At 35.1% G+C, this 19,925-nt stretch overlaps 1 protein-coding gene across 11 annotated transcripts in view; it reads left to right on the top strand.

The window, feature by feature from the left end:
- The first annotated feature begins 5,189 nt into the window (after positions 1-5,189).
- Positions 5,190-19,925, top strand: part of ERBIN (erbb2 interacting protein) — an 80,762-nt gene continuing 66,026 nt past the window's right edge. For all 11 annotated transcript variants that reach the window (XM_045075276.1, XM_045075270.1, XM_045075279.1 and 8 more), the window contains exons 1-3: positions 5,190-5,237; positions 9,894-10,091; positions 13,293-13,410. In XM_045075276.1, the coding sequence (XP_044931211.1) occupies positions 9,903-10,091; positions 13,293-13,410 (307 nt within the window). In that variant the 5' untranslated portion in view covers positions 5,190-5,237; positions 9,894-9,902. The remainder of the gene's footprint in view (positions 5,238-9,893; positions 10,092-13,292; positions 13,411-19,925) is intronic.

The raw sequence follows: 19,925 nt of genomic DNA, 5'->3' as shown, positions 1-19,925 counted from the left end.
GTGTGGGCCTCGATCCCAGAACCTTGGAATCATGACCTTGAGCTGAACGCAGCTGCTTAACTGACTGAGCCACCTAGTTGCCCCTCTACTTTTTTTTTTTTTTAAAGATTTATTAAGAGAGAGAGAGAGCATGCCAGTGTTGAGTGGAAGAGCAGAAAGAGAGGGAGAGAGAAACTCAACCAGATTCTGCACTGAACACAGGGCTTCATCCCACAACCCTGGGATCACAACCTGAGCGAAAACAAGAGTCAGTTGCTCAACCAACTGCACCATCTAGGTGCCCGGAACACTTTCTTCAGAAGTTTTATCCTTTTAGAGCATCAAGGCTTGAAGTCCAGTGTTTTATCATCTAAATGAGGTCTAAGTACAAATGAGGTTCTGCTGTTATATTTGTAATTAGAGAAATACAAAACAAAAATACAGTGAGCTATTGCCATGCACATACTGAAGAAAGAGTGGAGAATATCAAGTGTTGGAAAAGATGTATCTGGAACTCTGAAGTGTTAAATGATAAAACCACTCTCTAAAACAACTTCAAAAAATATATATAATTAAACACAGACTGTGACCCAGCAGTTTCGCTCCATGAGAACCAAAGCCTGCATTCTTACAACACTTATAGCCCAACAAATGTTATAGCCCTCTTATTCAGGACAGGTTGCCTTGGCTAGGGTATTGATTGGAAAGTAGCATGTGAGGACCTCTGCTGGGGTGATGGAAAGACTATATGTATGTATGTAACTTTTTGACCTCCTTTATCTTAACCTACCCCCGCATTCCCGCTTTGGGCAACCACCACTCTGTTTTCTGTATCTAGGAGGGGTTTTTGGTTTGTTTTTAAATTCCACATTTAAGAGAGATCAAATGGTATTTGTCTTTATGTCTGACTTATTTAACTTAGCCTAATATCCATCTATCCAAGTTGTTGCAAATGGTAAGATCTCATTCTTTTTTTTTTTTTAAAGATCTCATTCTTTTTATGACTGAATAATATTTATGTGTGTATGCACTGCAGTGCATATGAGGACTGTCTTAATTTTGGACTTAGTGTTTTTGTTTTCTTCAGATAAATACCCTCAAGTGTAATTGCTGGGTATATGACTGGATATTTTTTTGTGGGGAAGGGAACCTCCATATTGTTTTACAGAGTGGCTGTACCAATTTACATTCTCACTTAAAGTCAGAAGGCTTTCCTCCTTTTCTTCATATTCTCACCAATACTAGTTATTTCTCGTCTTTTTGATAATAGCCATTCTAAAATGCGAGATGTGATGTCTCATTGTTTTGTTTTGCGTTTCCCTGATGATTAGTAATGTTGAACATCTTTTCATCTATATGGGTTTTTTTTGAAAAGTGTCTTTTCCGATCTTCTGCCCATTTTTAATTTTTATTATTATTATTTTTTAAAATATTTTATTTATTTGACAGAGAGAGAGATCACATGTAGGCAGAGAGGCATGCAGAGAGAGGGCGGGGAGCAGGCTCCCTGCTGAGCAGAGAGCCTGATGCAGGGCTCCATCCCAGGACCCTGAGATCATGACTGGAGCTGAAGGCAGAGGCTTAACCCTTTGAGCCACCCAGGCGCCCCTTCTGCCCATTTTTTAATTGGAGTTTTTGTCATTAAGTTGTGTGAGTTCTTTATATGTTTTGAATATTAGTCACTTATGACTTGTATATATTTTCTCCCATTCTGTAGGTTATATTTTCCTTCTGCTGATGGTTTCTTTTGCTGTGCCAGAGACTTTTTTAGTATGATGTAGTCCTATTTACTTTATGTTGCCTTTGGTGTCAGATGATGCCAAGCTTACCTAAGCTCTGTTTTCTTGTATGAGTTTTATGGTTTTAGGTCTTAAGTTCATCTTTTTTTTTTTTTTTTTTTTTTTAAGATTTTATTTATTAGGAAGAGAGGCACATGCAAGCTTGGGGAGGGAGAGGGACAGGCACACTCTGTGTTGAGTGCAGAACATGACACAGGGCTTGATCTCATGACTCTGAGATCATAACCTGAGCTGAAATCAAGATTTGGACCCTTGAGCCACCCAGGCACCCCAGGTTCAAATCTTTAATCCATTTTGAGTTAATTTTTGTGTATGATGTAATGGTCAAGTTTCATTCTTCTGCCTGTGACTGTAGTTTTCCCACTATCATTCATTGAAGGAACTGTCCTTTACCCCTTATGTATCCTTGGCTCCTTTGTTATAAATTAATTGACCATATTTTTTGAAAATTGGCATTGGAATTTTGTTAGGGATTGCACTGACTCTTTAGATTGCTTTGGGTAGTATAGACATTTTACCCCTATTGATTCTTCCAGTTCATGGTATGGAATAGCTTTTCATTTATTTGCATCTTGAATTTCTTTCATTAATGTCTTAGAATTTTTGATATTTAGGTCTTTCACTTACTCCATTAACTTTATTCATAGGTATTTTGTTCTTTGATATAATTATAAATGGGATTGTTTATTTTTCTTTCTGAAAATTTTAGTGTGTAGAAAATTAACTGATTTTTGTATCCTGCAACTTACTCAATTTACTTATTAGTTTTAACAGTTTTTTTGGTTGGAGTCTTTAGAGGCTTCTATATATACTATTATGAGATCTATAAATAGTGACAGTTTTACTTTTTCTTTTTTTTTTTTTTTTTAAGATTTTATCCATTCATTTGACAGACGGGAATCACAAGTAGGCAGAGAAGTAGGCAGAGAGAGAGGAGGAGGCAGGTTTCCTGCTGAGCAGAGAGCCCACTGAGCCACCCAGTCGCCCCCAAGTTTTATTTTTTCTTTTCCAATTTGAACGCCTTTTCTTTATTTTCCTTGCCTAATTGCTCTGGCTAGGACTAGATAGCTTCACTGGTGAGTATTCAAAGAACACTTAATACCTATCCTTTTTAAACTCTTTTAGGGCACCTGGGTGACTCAGTTGGTTAAGCAACTGCTTTTGTGGGGCACCTGGGTGGCTCAGCGGGTTAAAGCAACTGCTTTTGGCTCAGGTTGTGATCCTGGAGTCCCGGAATCGAGTAAAGGGGCGCCTGGGTGGCTCCCATCCATCTTAGGCTCCATGCTCAGGGTAGAGTCTGATGGTCCTCTCCCTCTGCTCTTTCCCCCACTCTCATGCTCACTCGCTCATGCTCTCTCTCTCTCTCTCAAATAATAGTGTCTTGGAAAAAAAAGAATCTTTAGAAAGAAAGCACAGTAATCTATATTTTTGAGAAATACCCTATGTGAGTTTTATTTGGCTAGTTATACCTTTACACCAAAAGTATGTTTTCTATTTTCCTCCTCATGAGCAGCTTTTTTATTGGTGGACATCTTGCTAGGACAGTCTATGAATTGTTGCCCAAATCTCTTTATAAAAATTTACCAGTGGGCTCTTTTAACTATATTAATCCTCTCTGTTCACAAATCAAATGTTGTGACTCTTAATTTACATTTTATTCTTGCTACTACTCTGTCCCCACATCTCTGAATGGGCAACTGCTTACTAAAGATCTCACTAGAACATCTATCAGGTATTATAAACTAGTATGTCTAAATACAGGTTTCGCATCTCTCTTCTCTCCAACTTGCTCTTCCATAGCCATATTCTGTTTCAGCTTATTGGCAATTCCATTCTACCAGATTCTTACATATGTAGGAGTATACTGAATGAGAAATTTAGTGACCATCTTTGCTGTACACACAGGTATTTTTTTGTGACATGTACTGTAAGTAGAATTTGTGGGGAAGGTTAAACAACAGGAGTACTAAAACCATTTGGCACAGAAAAAAATAGTTTAATAAATTTAGGGTAACTAAAATTTTGAAACACAAATTTATTAGCATTACCGAATTTTTTAATAAGATTATGATATGTATACTTTTTATTAATGTTACTGTTTTGGGTTAAGGCTATTTTACTTTGCAGTATGGACTATGTAATATTTCACTTTGTATTATGTCTGTAGATACAGATAACTTCACAATGGTTTAAATAAATGGGAGTTTAGTTTTCTTACATACCAGGAAATCCGGAAGAAGGCAGCAGTTAACATTGGTCCAGCTGCTCAGTAGTGCTTTTAGAAATCCCCAACTTGTTTTGTTTTTCTGCTTTGTTAGCCTTATTAGTTATTTTTAATACTCACACTTGTTGACTTATGGTCATAAGATTGTTGTTACAGCAGTAGACATGTTTACATCTACCCCTGAATAAGGAAAACAAATGTTTGCCCGTAACCAGCCCCATTCTATCCTGGAAGCAGACTTAATACGTCACTGATCTCAACTACATCCTCCAACCCCTGAGCCTTCCAATTGTGAATATTTAACTGGGTCCATTACTGCCCCCAAAGAAACTAAGATTTCTGTAATGGGAGGAATAGAATATGATCAGCTGTTACTATTGTCTGCTTTACAGAACCATCAGAAACTACTAAATTTAGGGGTGTCTGGGTAGTTCGGTTGGTTAAGCCTCCAACTCCTGCTTGAGATTGAGCCCTGAGTCGGGCTCCATGCTTAGCACAGAGTCTGCTTCAGATTCTCTCTTCATCTCTCTCTCTCTCCCCCCGCTTATCCTGCTCACTCTCACTTGCTCTCTTTCAAATAAATGAAATCTTTTTAAAAAAACTACTAAATTTGGAGCACCTGGGTGGCTCAGTGGGTTAAACCTCTGCCTTTGGCTCAGGTCATGATCTCAGTGTCTTGAGATTGAGCCCCGCATCGGGCTCTCTGCTCAGTGGGGAGCCTGCTTCCCCCTCTGTCTCTTTGCCTGCCTCTTTTCTTGCTTATGATCTCTGTCTGTCAAATAAATAAATAAAATCTTAAAAAAAAAACTACTAAATTTAAATATAATTGGTGATTCGAATATATCTGCTTGGAAAAACTTTACTGTTTTCAGTAGGTCCAGATAAATGGGATTTTAATGTTAAGTGGGTATTTATTATTTGATATAGATGAGGGCTCACCATAGCTAACAAATATATTAAAAACAATCCAGTGACTGTTAAGAAGTTAGGTATGTATTTAGAAGTTAGCAAATTTGTGTGTTTATACTAGTGAATTTTTGTGCTTGCTTCGGCAGCACATATACACTAGTGAATTTTTTAGAATTATAATTTACATTTTGAGGAAGGAATTTAGAAGAGATGATCCCTTAAAGTCATAACGATCTATTTTTATTGTTAATTCTGTTTTTTTATTTTGGTTTCCATAGAATGTTGGCTCAATTAAGAAACATCAGGGAGATAAATTCAACCCAGTGGTAAGTAGCTTTAATTTCTTTTGTTAGAAAATGTTTGGCTTATTGTTATGCCTTTTTTTTCTTAGTTGGCTTCTCTCTCTCCATTTGATAAGAATATTTTTATATCTCTCGTGTTAAGTCTGATTTATAAAGTGACTCTTGCTTATCATAACACTAAAATTCTAATGAACATTCCCCATGTTGATCACTTCCTTTTTAGAACAGGCCAGGCTTCCTTTGGTTTACTTCCTTTTAATATTGTGTAATGGAGGTTCTCTTTGGTTGTTATTATGCATTCCTTTCTCTGCCATATGGTATTTACCTCCTGTATCCTCAATAAGTAAGTTCCCCCTCCTTTCTTGTCAGTAAGCAGTTTTAGTCTGATAAATTAGGGTCCATTTTTATATTGGCTTGAGGCCCGCTGAATTTAATCTGAGGTCTAAACTGCTCTCTCCTTAGCCTCTGTCCACAGGAAATTTTTACTTAAAATGTAAACTGATTTATAGAGCATCTGATTTCCTTTTCTGAATTCATTGTCTCTTTTGAGAAGTTTTACAATTTCTGACCATCTGTCTGTCTGCAGCATGATCTGTTTATGGTTAGCACTACAGAAAAACCTTGGAGGTTGTATTAGCTTCATTAACAATTACTCTGTCTTGTAAATTGCCTTATGCTTCAAGTGTGCTGCACAGATGAAAGCATCTAAAATAAATACTCTTTTTTTTTTTTTTAAGATTTTATTTATTTATTTGACAGACAGAGATAACAGGTAGGCAGAGAGGCAGAGAGAGAGAGAGGAAGGGAAGCAGTCTCCCTGCTGAGCAGAGAGCCTTATGTGAGGCTCATCCCAGGACCCTGGGATCATGACCTGAGCTGAAAGCAGAGGTTTAACCCACTGAGCCACCCAGGCTCCCCTAAATACACTCTTTTAAATACATTTATTTGGTAGTAAACATTTCATGCCCTTTCTTCTCAGCTAGCATTTATATTCCCAAATCCATTATAATTCAGAAATTTTTAGGCCACATCTTCCATGTTCTTGGGTACTATCATATTACAAAAATATAAACATATAGTATTTATAATTTGATTAACCAGAATATTTTCAAACACCACACCAACACTGTCCCACAGAAATTTCTGCACTGAGAGAAATTTTCTCTGTCTTCTCTGAGTATGGTGGCCACTAGTCACACATGGGGCTATTGAGCTTTTAAAATGTGCTTAGTGCTTAAATCAAGTTATTTGATTTAACTTGAATTTTAAGTTAAAAATGGTTAAGTTAAAATGGCCACATGTCTAGTGGCTGCCATATTGGAAAGAACAGATTGAGTTCCCTTAAGATTGTTCTTAAATGTCCTCTTAACTCACTATCAGTTGAAATCCTATAATCTCTTGAGCAAGAAATTTCATATTCATTTTTGGAATCTTTTATTTTGGGGATGTCATAAACACACAAGGATAAGCTGAATTCCTTTTCAGCAATGAAATTCTTATTAGATCAACAAAACTGCTTATTCTTATCAGTAAAACATACCCACATATAAATATAGATTATTAATGAATATTCAGTAAACTTTTCTGGATATTTGCTGACAAAATCTTTTTTTTTGTTTCTGTTGAAGTGTAATGGACGTAGCATTATATTACGTTCAGGTGTACAGCATAATGATGATTCAGTATATATGTGTATTGCTAAGTGTCCACCGTAATAAATCTAATTAACATCCATCACCGTATGTAGTTAAAATTTTTTTTCTTGAAGTGAGAACTTTTAAAATCTATTCTTTAGGCAATTTTCAAATAAGCAGTACTGTATTATTAACTGTAGTCACCATGCTATGTGTTATATTCCCATGAAACAGATTTTATGTAGAAACTTTTGTGTTTGACATCATAGTGTAGTGGAGGAAGAATTTTTCCTTGACCCTCTCAGGTTCTTTGGCTGGGTCTGAAAACTAACCTGACAAAAACAGTTTTAACAGGAGAAAGCATGCAAATTTATTTCATACAAATTTTAAGTGGCACAGGAGCCTTTATGAGGAGTTAGGATGTAAAGAAACCATTAAAACTTAATATATTTATGCTAGATTTGATGAAGAGTGTAGACTTGGGTACAAGTACGATAGGTCAGAGTATGACATAAGTGTAGTAAACTGGGGGGAAGTTAAGTAAAGCCCATTTGTTAGGATTCTTCTCCATTCTTGAGAGATTGGGCTGCTCTTTTCCTCCAGGTATAAGGAAAGCACCTCTCACATGAGGATTTTATGGCCTATTTCAGTGGAGAAGTAAAAGGGGAGGCCAGCATGACCTTCCTGCTTCTGCTGTTTTCTCACATTCCTTCAGTTGAAAGTATTCAATATGTCAAGGTACCGTATTTGAGTGGTGCGTTCTGAACCCCATCAGTATTTTATTTTTTGTAAGCCCTAAAGGAGAAGTGCCTAATAAAGACCTATTGATATTTTAATCATCTTGAGAACCTGAGTTCTAATATATCATTATGTATTGAGAAGTAGTATAAGGCAATAAGAGCACAGAAACAGTTTCTTTATGGAAAAATAGGGATAATAGTACATGTCTTAGATATAGGAGTATGAAATGAGAATATGCATATATTATCTAAAGAACTTAGCACAGTGCCTGACACATGGTGATTGACTGAGAATAGTCCTATTTTTAAAAAGATTGCAAGGGAAATACTTAGTTGTCAAACACTCTAAGAATATCATATAATTTGAAATAGAAGTTGGTAGCAGTACTTTACAGAGCCATATTGAAGCCTGAGGCAAAAGAAAAAAATAATACCAATCCTGTCCTTATTTAAAAATTAGTCATTTTGTAGGGGCGCCTGGGTGGCTCAGTGGTTAAAGCCTCTGCCTTCAGCTCAGGTCATGATCCCAGCGTCCTGGGATTGAGCCCCGCTTCCGGCTCTCTGCTTCACAGAGAGCCTGCTTCCTCCCCTCTCTCTCTCTCTGCCTACTTGTGATTTCTCTCTCTCTGTCAAATAAGTAAAATCTTTTAAAAAAAAAAAAGTCATTTTGTTCATAAACAGATTAATTTTCAGTGATTTTAATTAAAAAATAAAGCATTAAAATATTTAATTTGATTAAGTTATTTTTGGTGCCTCCTATTTTGTCCTTTAGGCAGTTTCCCTCACTGGCTTCAATATAATCTTGGCTCTGGTTAGAAGTATTCTATTACTCTAATTGTCTTCTGATTAAGGCAAGAATTTATATTTTACAGAGTTGTTAACTGATTAACAGTCATTCTTATTTATTGACGTAGGCTTGTCTTTGGTAATACAATCTTAGACTAGTTGGAATTAACCTATGGATAGGTTAAAATTAGCCTGGAGAATTTTCACTAATTCAGAAGTAAACCTTTCTCCCATTTAGTTTAGTTTATACAGACTTCATTGTTTCAAACTAAATTGAAGCAAGTTTATTCTCTAATGTGTAACCTTACACAAATATAGGATCTATAAGCTGTTTAGAAAAATCAAAAGACGAATATTTAATTGAAACAAAATTCACTTGGCGTGTATTGAAATTTTGATGTGGAATTTTGCCTTGGAAAGTTAAAGGGGTGATGACTCTTTTTTTTTTTTTCCTTCTTCTTTTAAAGATTTTATTTATTTATTTGCCAGAGAGAGAGACAGCAAGAGCAGGAACACAAGCAGGGGTAGTGGGAGAGCGAGAAGCAGGCCTCCTGTGGTGTAAGGAGCCAGATGCAGGGCTGGACCCTAGGACCCTGGGATCATGACCTGAGCCGAAGGCAGAGGCTTATCCACTGAGCCACCCAAGGTGCCCTGGGGTCATGATTCTGATGTCTCACTACAGAAGATCTGAAAATATATTTGCAGTCCTACTTTCTACGCAAAACTGATATATGCAATAATATAAATATATATTATTATAAATATATATAACATATGCGTTATAGATAATATATACTTACTTGAGAGAGAGCATGAAAAGGGGGAACAGAGGGAGAGGGACAAGCAGACTCCCTGCTGAGCAGGGAGCCCAATTGTGGCTTGATCCCAGGACCCTGAGATTATGACCTGAGCTGAAGGCAGATGCTTAACTGACTGAGCCACCTAGGTTCCCCCAAATTCTTAATTTAGAAATAGCTCTTACCCATGGGGCATCTGGGTGACTCAGTGGGTTAGGGCTCTGCCTTTGGCTCAGGTCATGATCTCAGGGTCCTGGGATCGAGACCCGCTTCCAGCTCTCTGCTCAGTGGGGAGCCTGTTTCCCGCCCCCCTCTCTCTGCCTGCTTGTGATCTCTGTCTGTCGAATAAATAAATAAAATCTTAAAAAATAAAATAGCTCTTACCCAGAAATTAAAGAAGTATCTTTGTTGTATTAGGGCTTTTCTAGTTGAGAATAAGTGGGACTCATAAAGCATGTTTCTTACAGAAGCATATAAATAGGTATTTAACAGATCATTTTTTAAAGTACAGAAGTATTTAGTTTCATTTGAAATTCAGTATATATAAATGTATATAAATTCTGACAGTAACAATATGTTTGAATGTATTCCATTGGATGAATATAAAGAAGGTTGTACTTATATTTGCTACATAGATCATGATAAATGAGTTGTTATTTTTGGGGAAAATTGTTGATTATAACATGTGTTTTAACTAAGCGTATTTTTATTTCAATATTGCAGTGTCTAAAAATGACTACAAAACGAAGCTTATTTGTGCGGTTGGTACCATGTCGTTGTCTACGAGGGGAAGAGGAGACTGTCACTACTCTTGATTATTCTCATTGCAGTTTGGAACAGGTTCCCAAAGAGATTTTTACTTTTGAAAAAACTTTGGAGGAGCTCTATTTAGATGCTAATCAGATTGAAGAGCTTCCAAAGGTATGGTCAATACTGTCTTTTAAGAATTGTCTTTGGTTATTTTTATGCAAGAAATACGATATCCCTTGGTGTAGCCATAATGCAGCCAATATTTGTGTTTCCATTGTTTCTATTTTCTTTTCTTTTTTGGTTTAATTTTATTTTAGGGTATGCAACAGAACTTGAAAGAATTTTTTTTTAAAGATTTATTTATTGAAAGAGAGCATGTGAAGAGGAAGAAGGGCAGAAGGGAGAGGGAGAATTTCAGGTAGTCTCTGTGCTGAGCCTGAAATCCTACATAGGGCTCCATCTCACAACCCTGAGATCCCAACCTGACCCAAAACCAAGAGTTGGATGCTTAACCAACTGCACTACCAGGCACCTCCAGTATTTTTTAAATAGAATTTTAACCTTTGTTTCTTCAAGTTAATTGCTTGAGTATTTGAGCAAGTTTTAAGTTAAAATTTTGTATTTAATTTCCATTTTTTGTAGCCCCTATGGTAGGACTGCATGATTTCTGAAGCCAATAGATTTAGCTAGACAAATAGAAATTAATGCTTTCTTTTCCTAGTTTTAATAAGACATTGATCTACATTATTATAATTAAGAATAAATTGTCCTTTTGTTGTCACCTAATAATTTTGTTATTAAGCAGGTTTTCAGAGGTACTGTTCTATTTGTCCCATTTTGCTTTGTTTGGAAAGGTTTTGGGGGACATAACATTTCTGAAATCTAAGAACAACTAGATGGAGGAAATTTGTTTTGCTGCCATGCTATATCCTCTCACATTATCAGTTTCTTTGCTAAAATTTTTCAGTGGCTACTTTTATTAATCCTTAAAAAAATGCCTCTTTATTCTCAACTCATTTTCTTGTTTATTATGGAAAAACTGCAGTAGCTTTTTTTTTTCCCCAAATTTTTATTTAAATTCTAGTTAGTTAACATCTGGAGTAATATTGGTTTTAGGAGTAGAATTTAGTGATTCATCACTTACGTATGACTTCCATTGCTCAACATGAGAAGTGCCCTCCTTATTACCCCATCACACATTTAGGTTATCCCCCACCTACCTCCCCTCCAGCAACCCTCAGTTTGTTCAGTACTTTTAATTTGTTAGAATGTTTTACTACGCAGACAGTAGTGTTTATCAAAACTGGATGGAGATGTATTGGTGACTCATAAGCATGTGTGGCATTTCCAAAAAAGGAGCTATGATTTACCCTGGTGGATTTAGAAAATAGAAATAGAGAACACTTTGTTAAATTATAATTTTTAAATGAACAATGAGTATTTTTTTAGTATAAGTGTGTTTTTGCAATAAATAGGATGTACATCTAAAAATTATTCATTGTTGGGGCACCTGGGTGACTCAGTTGTTTAAGCACCTGCCTTTAGTTCAGGTCATATTCCCAGGGTCCTGGGATCCAGCCCTGCCTTGGCCTCCCTGCTCAGCAAGGGGCCTGCTTCTCCCTCTCCTGGTCTCCCTGTTTGTGCTCTCTCTCTTTGTATCATACAAATAAATAAAAATCTTTGAAAAAAATTACTCATTGTTTATCTGAAATCCAAATTTAATCAGGCATCCTCTATTTCATCTGGCAACTGTAACTAAAATAGAATAGAAAGTACAGTGTGTTACATGTGTCCATTGGTGCATGGAATCTATGTGTTAGATTTCTGTGTGTGTGTACATGTGTGTATATACATGTTGGATGACAGTGCTTTGAAAAAGGCTTTTCCTTTGGTGGTTAGTAGTAAAAACATTTGAAAAGCCAGTGACATCCAAGATTGTCTTATAAAGAAATCTGTGTATGGTTGTGGATAAAATATTAAGATTATGGGTTGCATGTTTATGAATTACTTCCCCAGGTTGTAATAAGGTGCTTTGTAATTTACCGTCTCCTTACATACTGTTCTTTAGAAAGTAATTTATCTTACTTAGTTGTTCTGGAGAACTTGGAAGTCCAAGATTAGTCCCTTTCTGTAATAAGCACTAGTAGGGTTTCAGCTTGGTGATTGAATAGAAAAGAGAGTCTTGCTGTGATAGTGCAGATAATTGAATCACTTGTACTTCTTTCAGTTTTTGGAAGAATGCTCTTCTTAAAAAGGGCTTATTCAGTGTTATCCTGATAATAATTTTTTGTTTGATTTGCTAATAAACACTACTTTTTAAGAGTAGTTTTAGATTCATAGCAAAATTGAGAATTCTCATATACCTACACTAAGCCTCCACCATTGTCAACATTCTCTATCAGAGTGGTATTTACATTAAAATTGATGACCGTATATTGGAAAATTATCATTACCCAAAGTCCATAGCTTATAGTATGGTTCATGCTTGGTGTTGTACGTTGTATGAGCCTAAACAAATGTATAATGAAATGTATCTGTGATTTAGTATCATACTGAGTATTTTCATTGCCCCAAAAATTCTCTGTGCTCCACACAGTTTTTTGGTATGAAGTATAGAAGTGACCCATTTACCTACACTTTTGGTTAAATATACTTTATTTTAAATACATTTTATAAAAATAAATAAGTACATTTTATTACTGTGATTTTAGTGTAAGAATATATTTGTTCATAAATTTTTTTGTCCTCCCAAGTCAGAATTAAGTATTTTGAGTCATTCTGAGTCAGTTGTCATATTCGGGGTTAATTTGTGTAAATTTTCATTTTGGAGTAAAAATATTTGAAATACAAGTTCCAAAGTTTGTCATATTTAATAGCCACTTATTTTTTTACTACTTTAATAAAGAACACACCACATTTTTATTCTTTTTTTTTTTTTTTAAGATTTTCTTTCTTTATTTGACAGAGAGAGAGAGATCACAAGTAGGCAGAGAGGCAGGCAGTGAGACTGAGGGGCGAGGAGAAGCAGGCTCCCTGTTGAGCAGAGAGCCAGATAGGGGGCTCTATCCTGGAACCCTAAGACCATGACCTGAGTTGAAGGCAGCAGTTTAACCCACTGAGCCACCCAGACACCCCCCACATTATTATTCTTTCTGAGTGCATTTTGCTTAGGGCAGAAGTATGAGGATGTAATGATTGAGTAGTTTGCTTGTGTTCAGACCCATAATAACATGAAACGATAAGAGATCTTTCCTAATGTTTTTGTAGGTATAATTCATGAAGTTTAACCACACTAATAATATTTATTTGTATAAAGGTTAACAAATATTTAAGAAAACTTAATCAAAATCCTTTCTTCCCTTGTTTCAATAGCAACTTTTTAACTGTCAGTCTCTACACAAACTGAGTTTGCCAGACAATGATTTAACAACATTACCAGCATCTATTGCAAATCTCATTAATCTCAGGGAACTGGATGTCAGCAAGAATGGTAAGATTTTTCCCCCTGGCTTTCTGTACTTAAGAACATGTAATTTTATTGAGATTTCTATTGTGTTTTAACAAACAAAAGTACAGAAGTAAAAAGTGTTGTATTAACTTTCATATATATAAAACTTACCACATGATAGTTTAAAACAATGTGGAGATAAATTGTAAGAACTTTTCAATGACCTTTTAATTAAATGCTATGGATACATACATGTATATACTTAGGTATCCTTAAATTTATATATTTATATGTATTTATTGTCCTATTATTTGTAATAATGAGAAACTTATTAACAATGGTGGTGTCTGCTGTTGATTATGCTATTTATATATAGCCATAGAGAGGAATTTAATATAGTTCCATCAATATTGTCATGAAATATTTATGCTTTAGTGTTAAAGGTTGAAAAAAAAACTTGTGTAACGTTATACGTGAACTGAATTAACATCATTGGATATTTATCGAAAGACCTCCTTTTGCCAAGTACTGTATTGGGACCTAGGATTATAGTTAATGATGAGAAATAAAAGGACATGGTCAGTGTTCTCTTGCTGCATATAGTCTAGGCTTAGTTCGATATACACTGAAGATAATGTGGAACATTCCAAAATGTTAGGTGCTTACCTGGTCCAATAGAGAGAGAGCTAAATTCTTGAAAATTTTAGAATGAACATGTTTCTTACATAATTACCAAAAAAAAATCACAAGAGAGTAAATATTAAATTGTCTGCCAAAAGATAAGACTTCAACAAACATTAAATTCCAAGTTATATTCAAATAATTCTTTATAACATTTGAAAAAAACTTGAAACAAGTCCCAAAAAATTTAGTATAGTAGCACCAGTAAATGCCTAGCAATCATATTTGATAGCTCTTGGTTGCAAAGTTACTTTTTGTCTTGATGATAGGAATATACAGGAGGGATCTTTGTATTATATCAATTCTACATTTTAAGATTTATTTTGAAAACCATTTTAGGACTGATTAAAAGAATTATCCTGTTTTCATAATTAACAGTTAATTTTTTATGAATTTACAACTGTGCCTACCCATTTCTATAAAAAAGTTATTGTAAATAAATAAAATAAATATGTGTGTTTATTTGCATGCCTTCATTTATTAAACCCTAATTATCTTAGCTATGGGCAATTCATACCAAATAATTATATATTTTGTAGGCAGGTCATCAATTTAATACTTCTATTTTAAGGATTAAATCCTTTGTAAGGAGGTATAACATGTTCATATTCATTTTGGGTTCAGAGAAGGTTATAGTAGTTAGTTTTCTACTGAGTTTTAGTTGTTTATAGTTAATAAATTTTAAGTTTAAAACTTGTAAATTTTTATTATTTATTTATTTATTTTTAAATATTTTATTTTTTTACTTGACAGGCAGAGAGGCAGGCAGAGAGAGGGAGAGGGATAAGCAGACTCCCTGCTGAGCAGAGAGCCTGATGTGAGGCTCGATCCCAGGAGCCTGGGATCATGACCTGAGCCAAAGGCAGAGGCTTTAACCCACTGAGCCATCCAGGTGCCCCAAAACTTGTAAATTTTTTAAAACTTCTGTTGAAACATTTAACTCTTGAGTTAAAAATTTTCTGTTATTTGGAAGCAGCTGGGTTGCTCAGTTCTCAGAGACTTGGTTTCAAGTCTTGATTTCAAGGCTGTGAGTTCAAGTTCCATGTTGGGTATGGAAGCTACTTAAAAAATTATTGTTTTTCTGTGATATGAAAAATTTGTGATTTAAGTAAAAACTTCGAATCTAATTACTACTTAGATTGGATTCATTTATATCTTGTTTTTTCTCCAGTTTATTTCAAAAATTTCATAGCCATATTAAAAGCCTACATAAAAATTGACAGAACACGGATGGATTCACACTCTGTTAGCATTTTGCCATGTTTAGTTTCCTTCTCTTTTAAAAATATATGTGAATTTAAATATGTTCAGTGAAAAGATGTTGTTGCTTATATAAAATTTCTATTTGGTAAACCTATTTAAAATTTTAAGTTGCAGACATGAACTTTAAATATTGGAAGAAGCATTTCCCAAGAACAAGGAAATCTTATAAATAACCACAATATCATTATCACTTTCAAGAAATTTGACATTACATTTTCCCTGTTGCTTAAAAATGCCCTTTTTAGTTGTTTGCCCTTCCACCCCTAGTTACAGATCACACAGTTCAATTGTGTCTCTTCAGTCTTTTAAAATTAGGAACAGTTTGCCCATCTTTTTGTGTTTTTCATGATACTAACATTTTGAAGAGTTCAGGTCAATAGGTTTTTAGTTTGTGTGACCTTTCCCCTCATGATTTTATGCCAGTTAAGTAGATTTCCTCAGCTTAAAACTTGTCTTTAAGGGTAGTTTGAAATGAGTTTCAATTCCTGTTGCTTTTTTAGAGTGACAAGTTTTACTTGATAAATTAGGAGGAACTTAATCCACTGTCATTGTAGCTCTCCACATGCTGATAGTTAAGTCAACACACAGAACTGTAGAATTGTTGTGACATTAGAGGTCATCAAGTTTAACATTCCATCCCAAAGGGGTATTTTCTACTTTTTGATCTTTTTAAATGGAAAGTGTTAAAGTATAAGGAAAGACATCTGAAATAATTTGAATGTTACTAATACAATTGTATGCACCTGGGAAAGGCTGGCAAACTGCTACAACTCTTCATGCTATGAAAATAATACCTCACTCAGTAATGAACATGCTTGCATATGTCTCCTGAAAAATGCATTGACTCTGGATTTATTACTTTGAATTGAGAATGGTGCAGTTGTGGTGCATCGGTGTCCTTGATATCTTCAACTTTTTGCAGCTTCTTAAAGAATAGTGTGTGTGAGTTATGACAACCTACTGAACTATAGTGTTTCTCTTTTTTTAATTCTAGTTTCAGCATGGTTTTTGTTGATTATATAGAAAACTTGTTTTATATGATTATATCAGCTGGTGTTTTTGAGGAGTTGGAAATAATTTCTATATGATGAGAAGATTTAAAATAAGCACTCAAGGGGGTGCCTGGGTGGCTCAGTGGGTTAAAAGCCTGTGCCTTCAGACCAGGTCGTGATCTCAAGGTCCTGGGATGAAGCCCTGCATCAGGCTCTCTCTTCAGGGAGCCTTCCTCTTTCTCTGCTTGCCTTTCTGCCTACTTGTGATCTCTGTCAAATAAATAAATAAAATCTTTAAAAATAAAATAAAATAAGCACTCAAATATTCTGCCCAGAAGGAGGATGACATTAGTTACTGCTGCCAGTGAAACCTTACAACTTATTTTCACTAAAAATTAAATTGTAATTTATGTTTTCTTTTCTTCTCTTTCTCTGTGATTTCACAGAGAACAGATCTCCCCTACATTTTAAGTAGCGTAATCATCAGTCCCTTGCCTTTTATTTGTTTGCTTGTTTTTTTTTCTCCTTTTTGTCTTAAACTCATCTAAATGCAACTGCACTGAAGAGTAAATTTGTTTAATTTGCTCTTCCTTTGGTGGCTTAAGTTTTGCTTTATTAGCTTTTTAAAGAAATAAAAAAGTTCACCACGCCCAAGTCATTGCAAAAAAGCAACTAGTGTTTGAGAAATAATCATTTCTATGTTCAAATGCCTGTCCTTCTTGAGAAAACTAATGCAGATGATGATTAAAACATTCTGCTACGTACTTGATTGAGAAGGCTAGTGGGGAAAGGGAGATAAAAGAAATGAAGACTAGCCTAGTTAATTCATCTGTCTGAGCACACAGAATGCAGAGCCAGGAAATTATAAGGCAAAGAAACCAGAAAGAATAGCTCAGATATTTCTAACTGATAGAGGAATGCTAGAGAGGTTAATTAAGGCCTTTTCTTTTTAATTGAGTCAGAAAGCCCTGGAAGAATGAATTGAAAGTTTGTGGTGAAAACAGAAAACAGAACCTGAGAAGATCTGATGATTAGGGACCAACTGCTGGAAAACGCTCTTCACTTTAAACTCAGAGAAGTTAAATTGATTATGAGGAAAATTACAGTCACTGTATTTTTCTCCTGTGTTTTCAAATTTCTTAAATTGCTAATGTACTTATTAGTTGTTTAAGTTGAGCTCTTTTAATAAATCAGTTTGTTTAAGATCATGAAAGAAGAAAAACTGTGTGTTAAACTAACCTAGAACTAAAAATATTTAGACCAGTGATCACTGGTCATTGCCAAGTATGTTAATAATATAGACTGTAGCTGGGGTGTCCACTCATTATACCTTACTGTGGCCTTATCACTTATGGATTATTTGGTACTTTATGTTTTGGACAATGTCTTATTCAGACATAAGATTATAGTTGACCCTTGAATGATGTGGGGGTTAGGAGCATCAACCCCCTGCACTTTTAACTCCCTCCCCCTGCCACCATCTTAACTATACTCACAACCTACTCTTGACAGAACTCTTACCCCTAACATATAAATGTATAATATATGTTTTGTATGGTGTATGTATTACATATTATATTCTTACTAGGTCGACAAAATGTTACTAAAAATCATAAAATACATTTATAGTACTGTCAAAAAAAAATCTGTGGTTAAGTAGACTTGTACTATTCAAATTCATGTTGTTTAGAGGTTAACTGTATATACTTGCTTTTGTTTTGCTCTTTCATGGTCAAAGAATGGCCTGGTCTGATGTTGATACTCTTTGAAATCGTGTAGTTCAACAAGAGAATACCAAGATGTCCCTTTGAATGCCAAGTAGCTACCTGTAAGACCAGGCCAGATCCTAAATGTCAGGAAGTATATTCTCTTTCCCAGCAGTAAAGAAAGAGTTCTTCTATAATTAAACAATAGTAATTGTTTACTCCAAAGTAATTGTTCCTCCAAAGAGGAAAGCCACATTTTGCAATATCTAATCTAGTGTTTTCATTTTATTAAGTTTGAGCAAGAGTTAAATTCTTACAAAAAGGGTATATTACAAAGAAGGAACACTATGAAATTCAAGTGAGAAGGAACAAGGGAAAGATACTTGGACTTGTTAGAGAATTAAAAAGTAACTCATGATAAAATTCAGGTTCTGCATATGTTAAGGGTAAAATGAACCATCTTTGAAGACCGGCTAACACAAGCATTGAAAGTAGGCCTCACTGAGAAAGTAACATGAACAAGGACTTAAGAAGTTAGCCATGTAGATACTGGAGTTAAGATTGTACCAGAAAGAGGGACCAGCCACTATAAGGTTGGTAAGGTGTGAGTGTCCATAGTATGTGTGGGAAACAGAAGGCCAGGGTAGCTAAAACAGTCAGCAAGATGGGAGAGTGAGAGGAATAGAGGTCAGAGAGTTAGAGCCTTGTAGGCATCAGTATGTTCTTTGACATTTACTCTGAGTGACATGGAATCATTTAGAAAGCTTTGAGCAGATCAGTCAGACCATGATCTGATTTGTGTTTTAAAGACTTACGCCAGCTATATGTAGAAACATTGTGAGTACAGAGGTGAAAAGTAACCAGTTGGGCTGTTATGTCAGTCTTCTCTGATGACAGCGATAGAAGCAGCGAGATGTGGACAGACTCTAGATATATTTGAAGGTTGAGTCTACAAGATTTTAAGATGGACTGAATGTGGGACACGAGATAAGAAATAAGAGATAAAGGTGACCTCAGTGGTATTGGTGTATACAAGTGGAAGGATAGTGTTGCTAACAGCCAAGATGGGGTCATCTGTGGGAGTTGTAATTTTTAGTGGAAAAAAAATCAGGTCATTTTTGGACATGTTACATTTTGAAATAAGATACCTGTTTATTTGCAGGGATCTGGAGTTTTCAGTCAAGAGGGGGCTCTGCTAGCTCTACATACGTGGAGGTTGTCAGTGTATAGATGGTATATAAAGTGTATAGATGGTATATAGATGGTATATAAAGCCAGAGGCTAGATACAGTCACCAAGGGCATGAGTGGGAAAGAAAAGAGACCTAAAGAATGAGTCTTAATGTCAACCCAACATTAAGAGACCTGGAAGAAGAGGAGAAGGTACAGAAGATCCAGAGAAGAAAGACTAGTTGAGGAGGGAAAAAAACTAGTAAGATGAAAATACTTTTCTTTGCTACATTTTAGCTTCTCAAGAAAAGGAACCATGTCTTAGTATTTATAGTCTATAATAGTGTCTTACATTGTGTTTAGGTGGTACATATTAGCTGAATAATGCAGAGTATAGATGATTTCAGTTTGGGCTTTTTTTTTTTTTAAGATACCTAAGCAATACCTAAAGGGTATTTGAAAATTTTTATTTGGAGTTAAGGGAAGATTTAGAACCTGTAGGAATTAAAGTCATAGTAAATACAATGCTAGCAGTTTGTAAAAACAGAAAACCCAGAAGTATTTCAAAACTCCTCCTTTAAGGAAAAATTATTACTGTGTATCTGAAAGCTGGAGATGATTTAGAATTACTTATATCACAGATACTGGTTACTTTTTATAAACCTCATGCTGTGGAATAAAGTACTTAAAATTTTTAAAAATATAAAATATATGTATTTGTGGAAGATGATAAAAGCATTACTTCC

Source organism: Mustela putorius, unplaced genomic scaffold (assembly GCF_011764305.1).
Source record: "Mustela putorius furo isolate JIRA1106 unplaced genomic scaffold, ASM1176430v1.1 tig00000145_pilon_pilon_pilon, whole genome shotgun sequence".
In the NCBI taxonomy this organism is placed as follows: domain Eukaryota; kingdom Metazoa; phylum Chordata; class Mammalia; order Carnivora; family Mustelidae; genus Mustela; species Mustela putorius.
The sequence above is the reverse complement of the archived record's forward strand: the minus strand, read 5'-3'. Positions and strand labels throughout refer to the sequence as shown.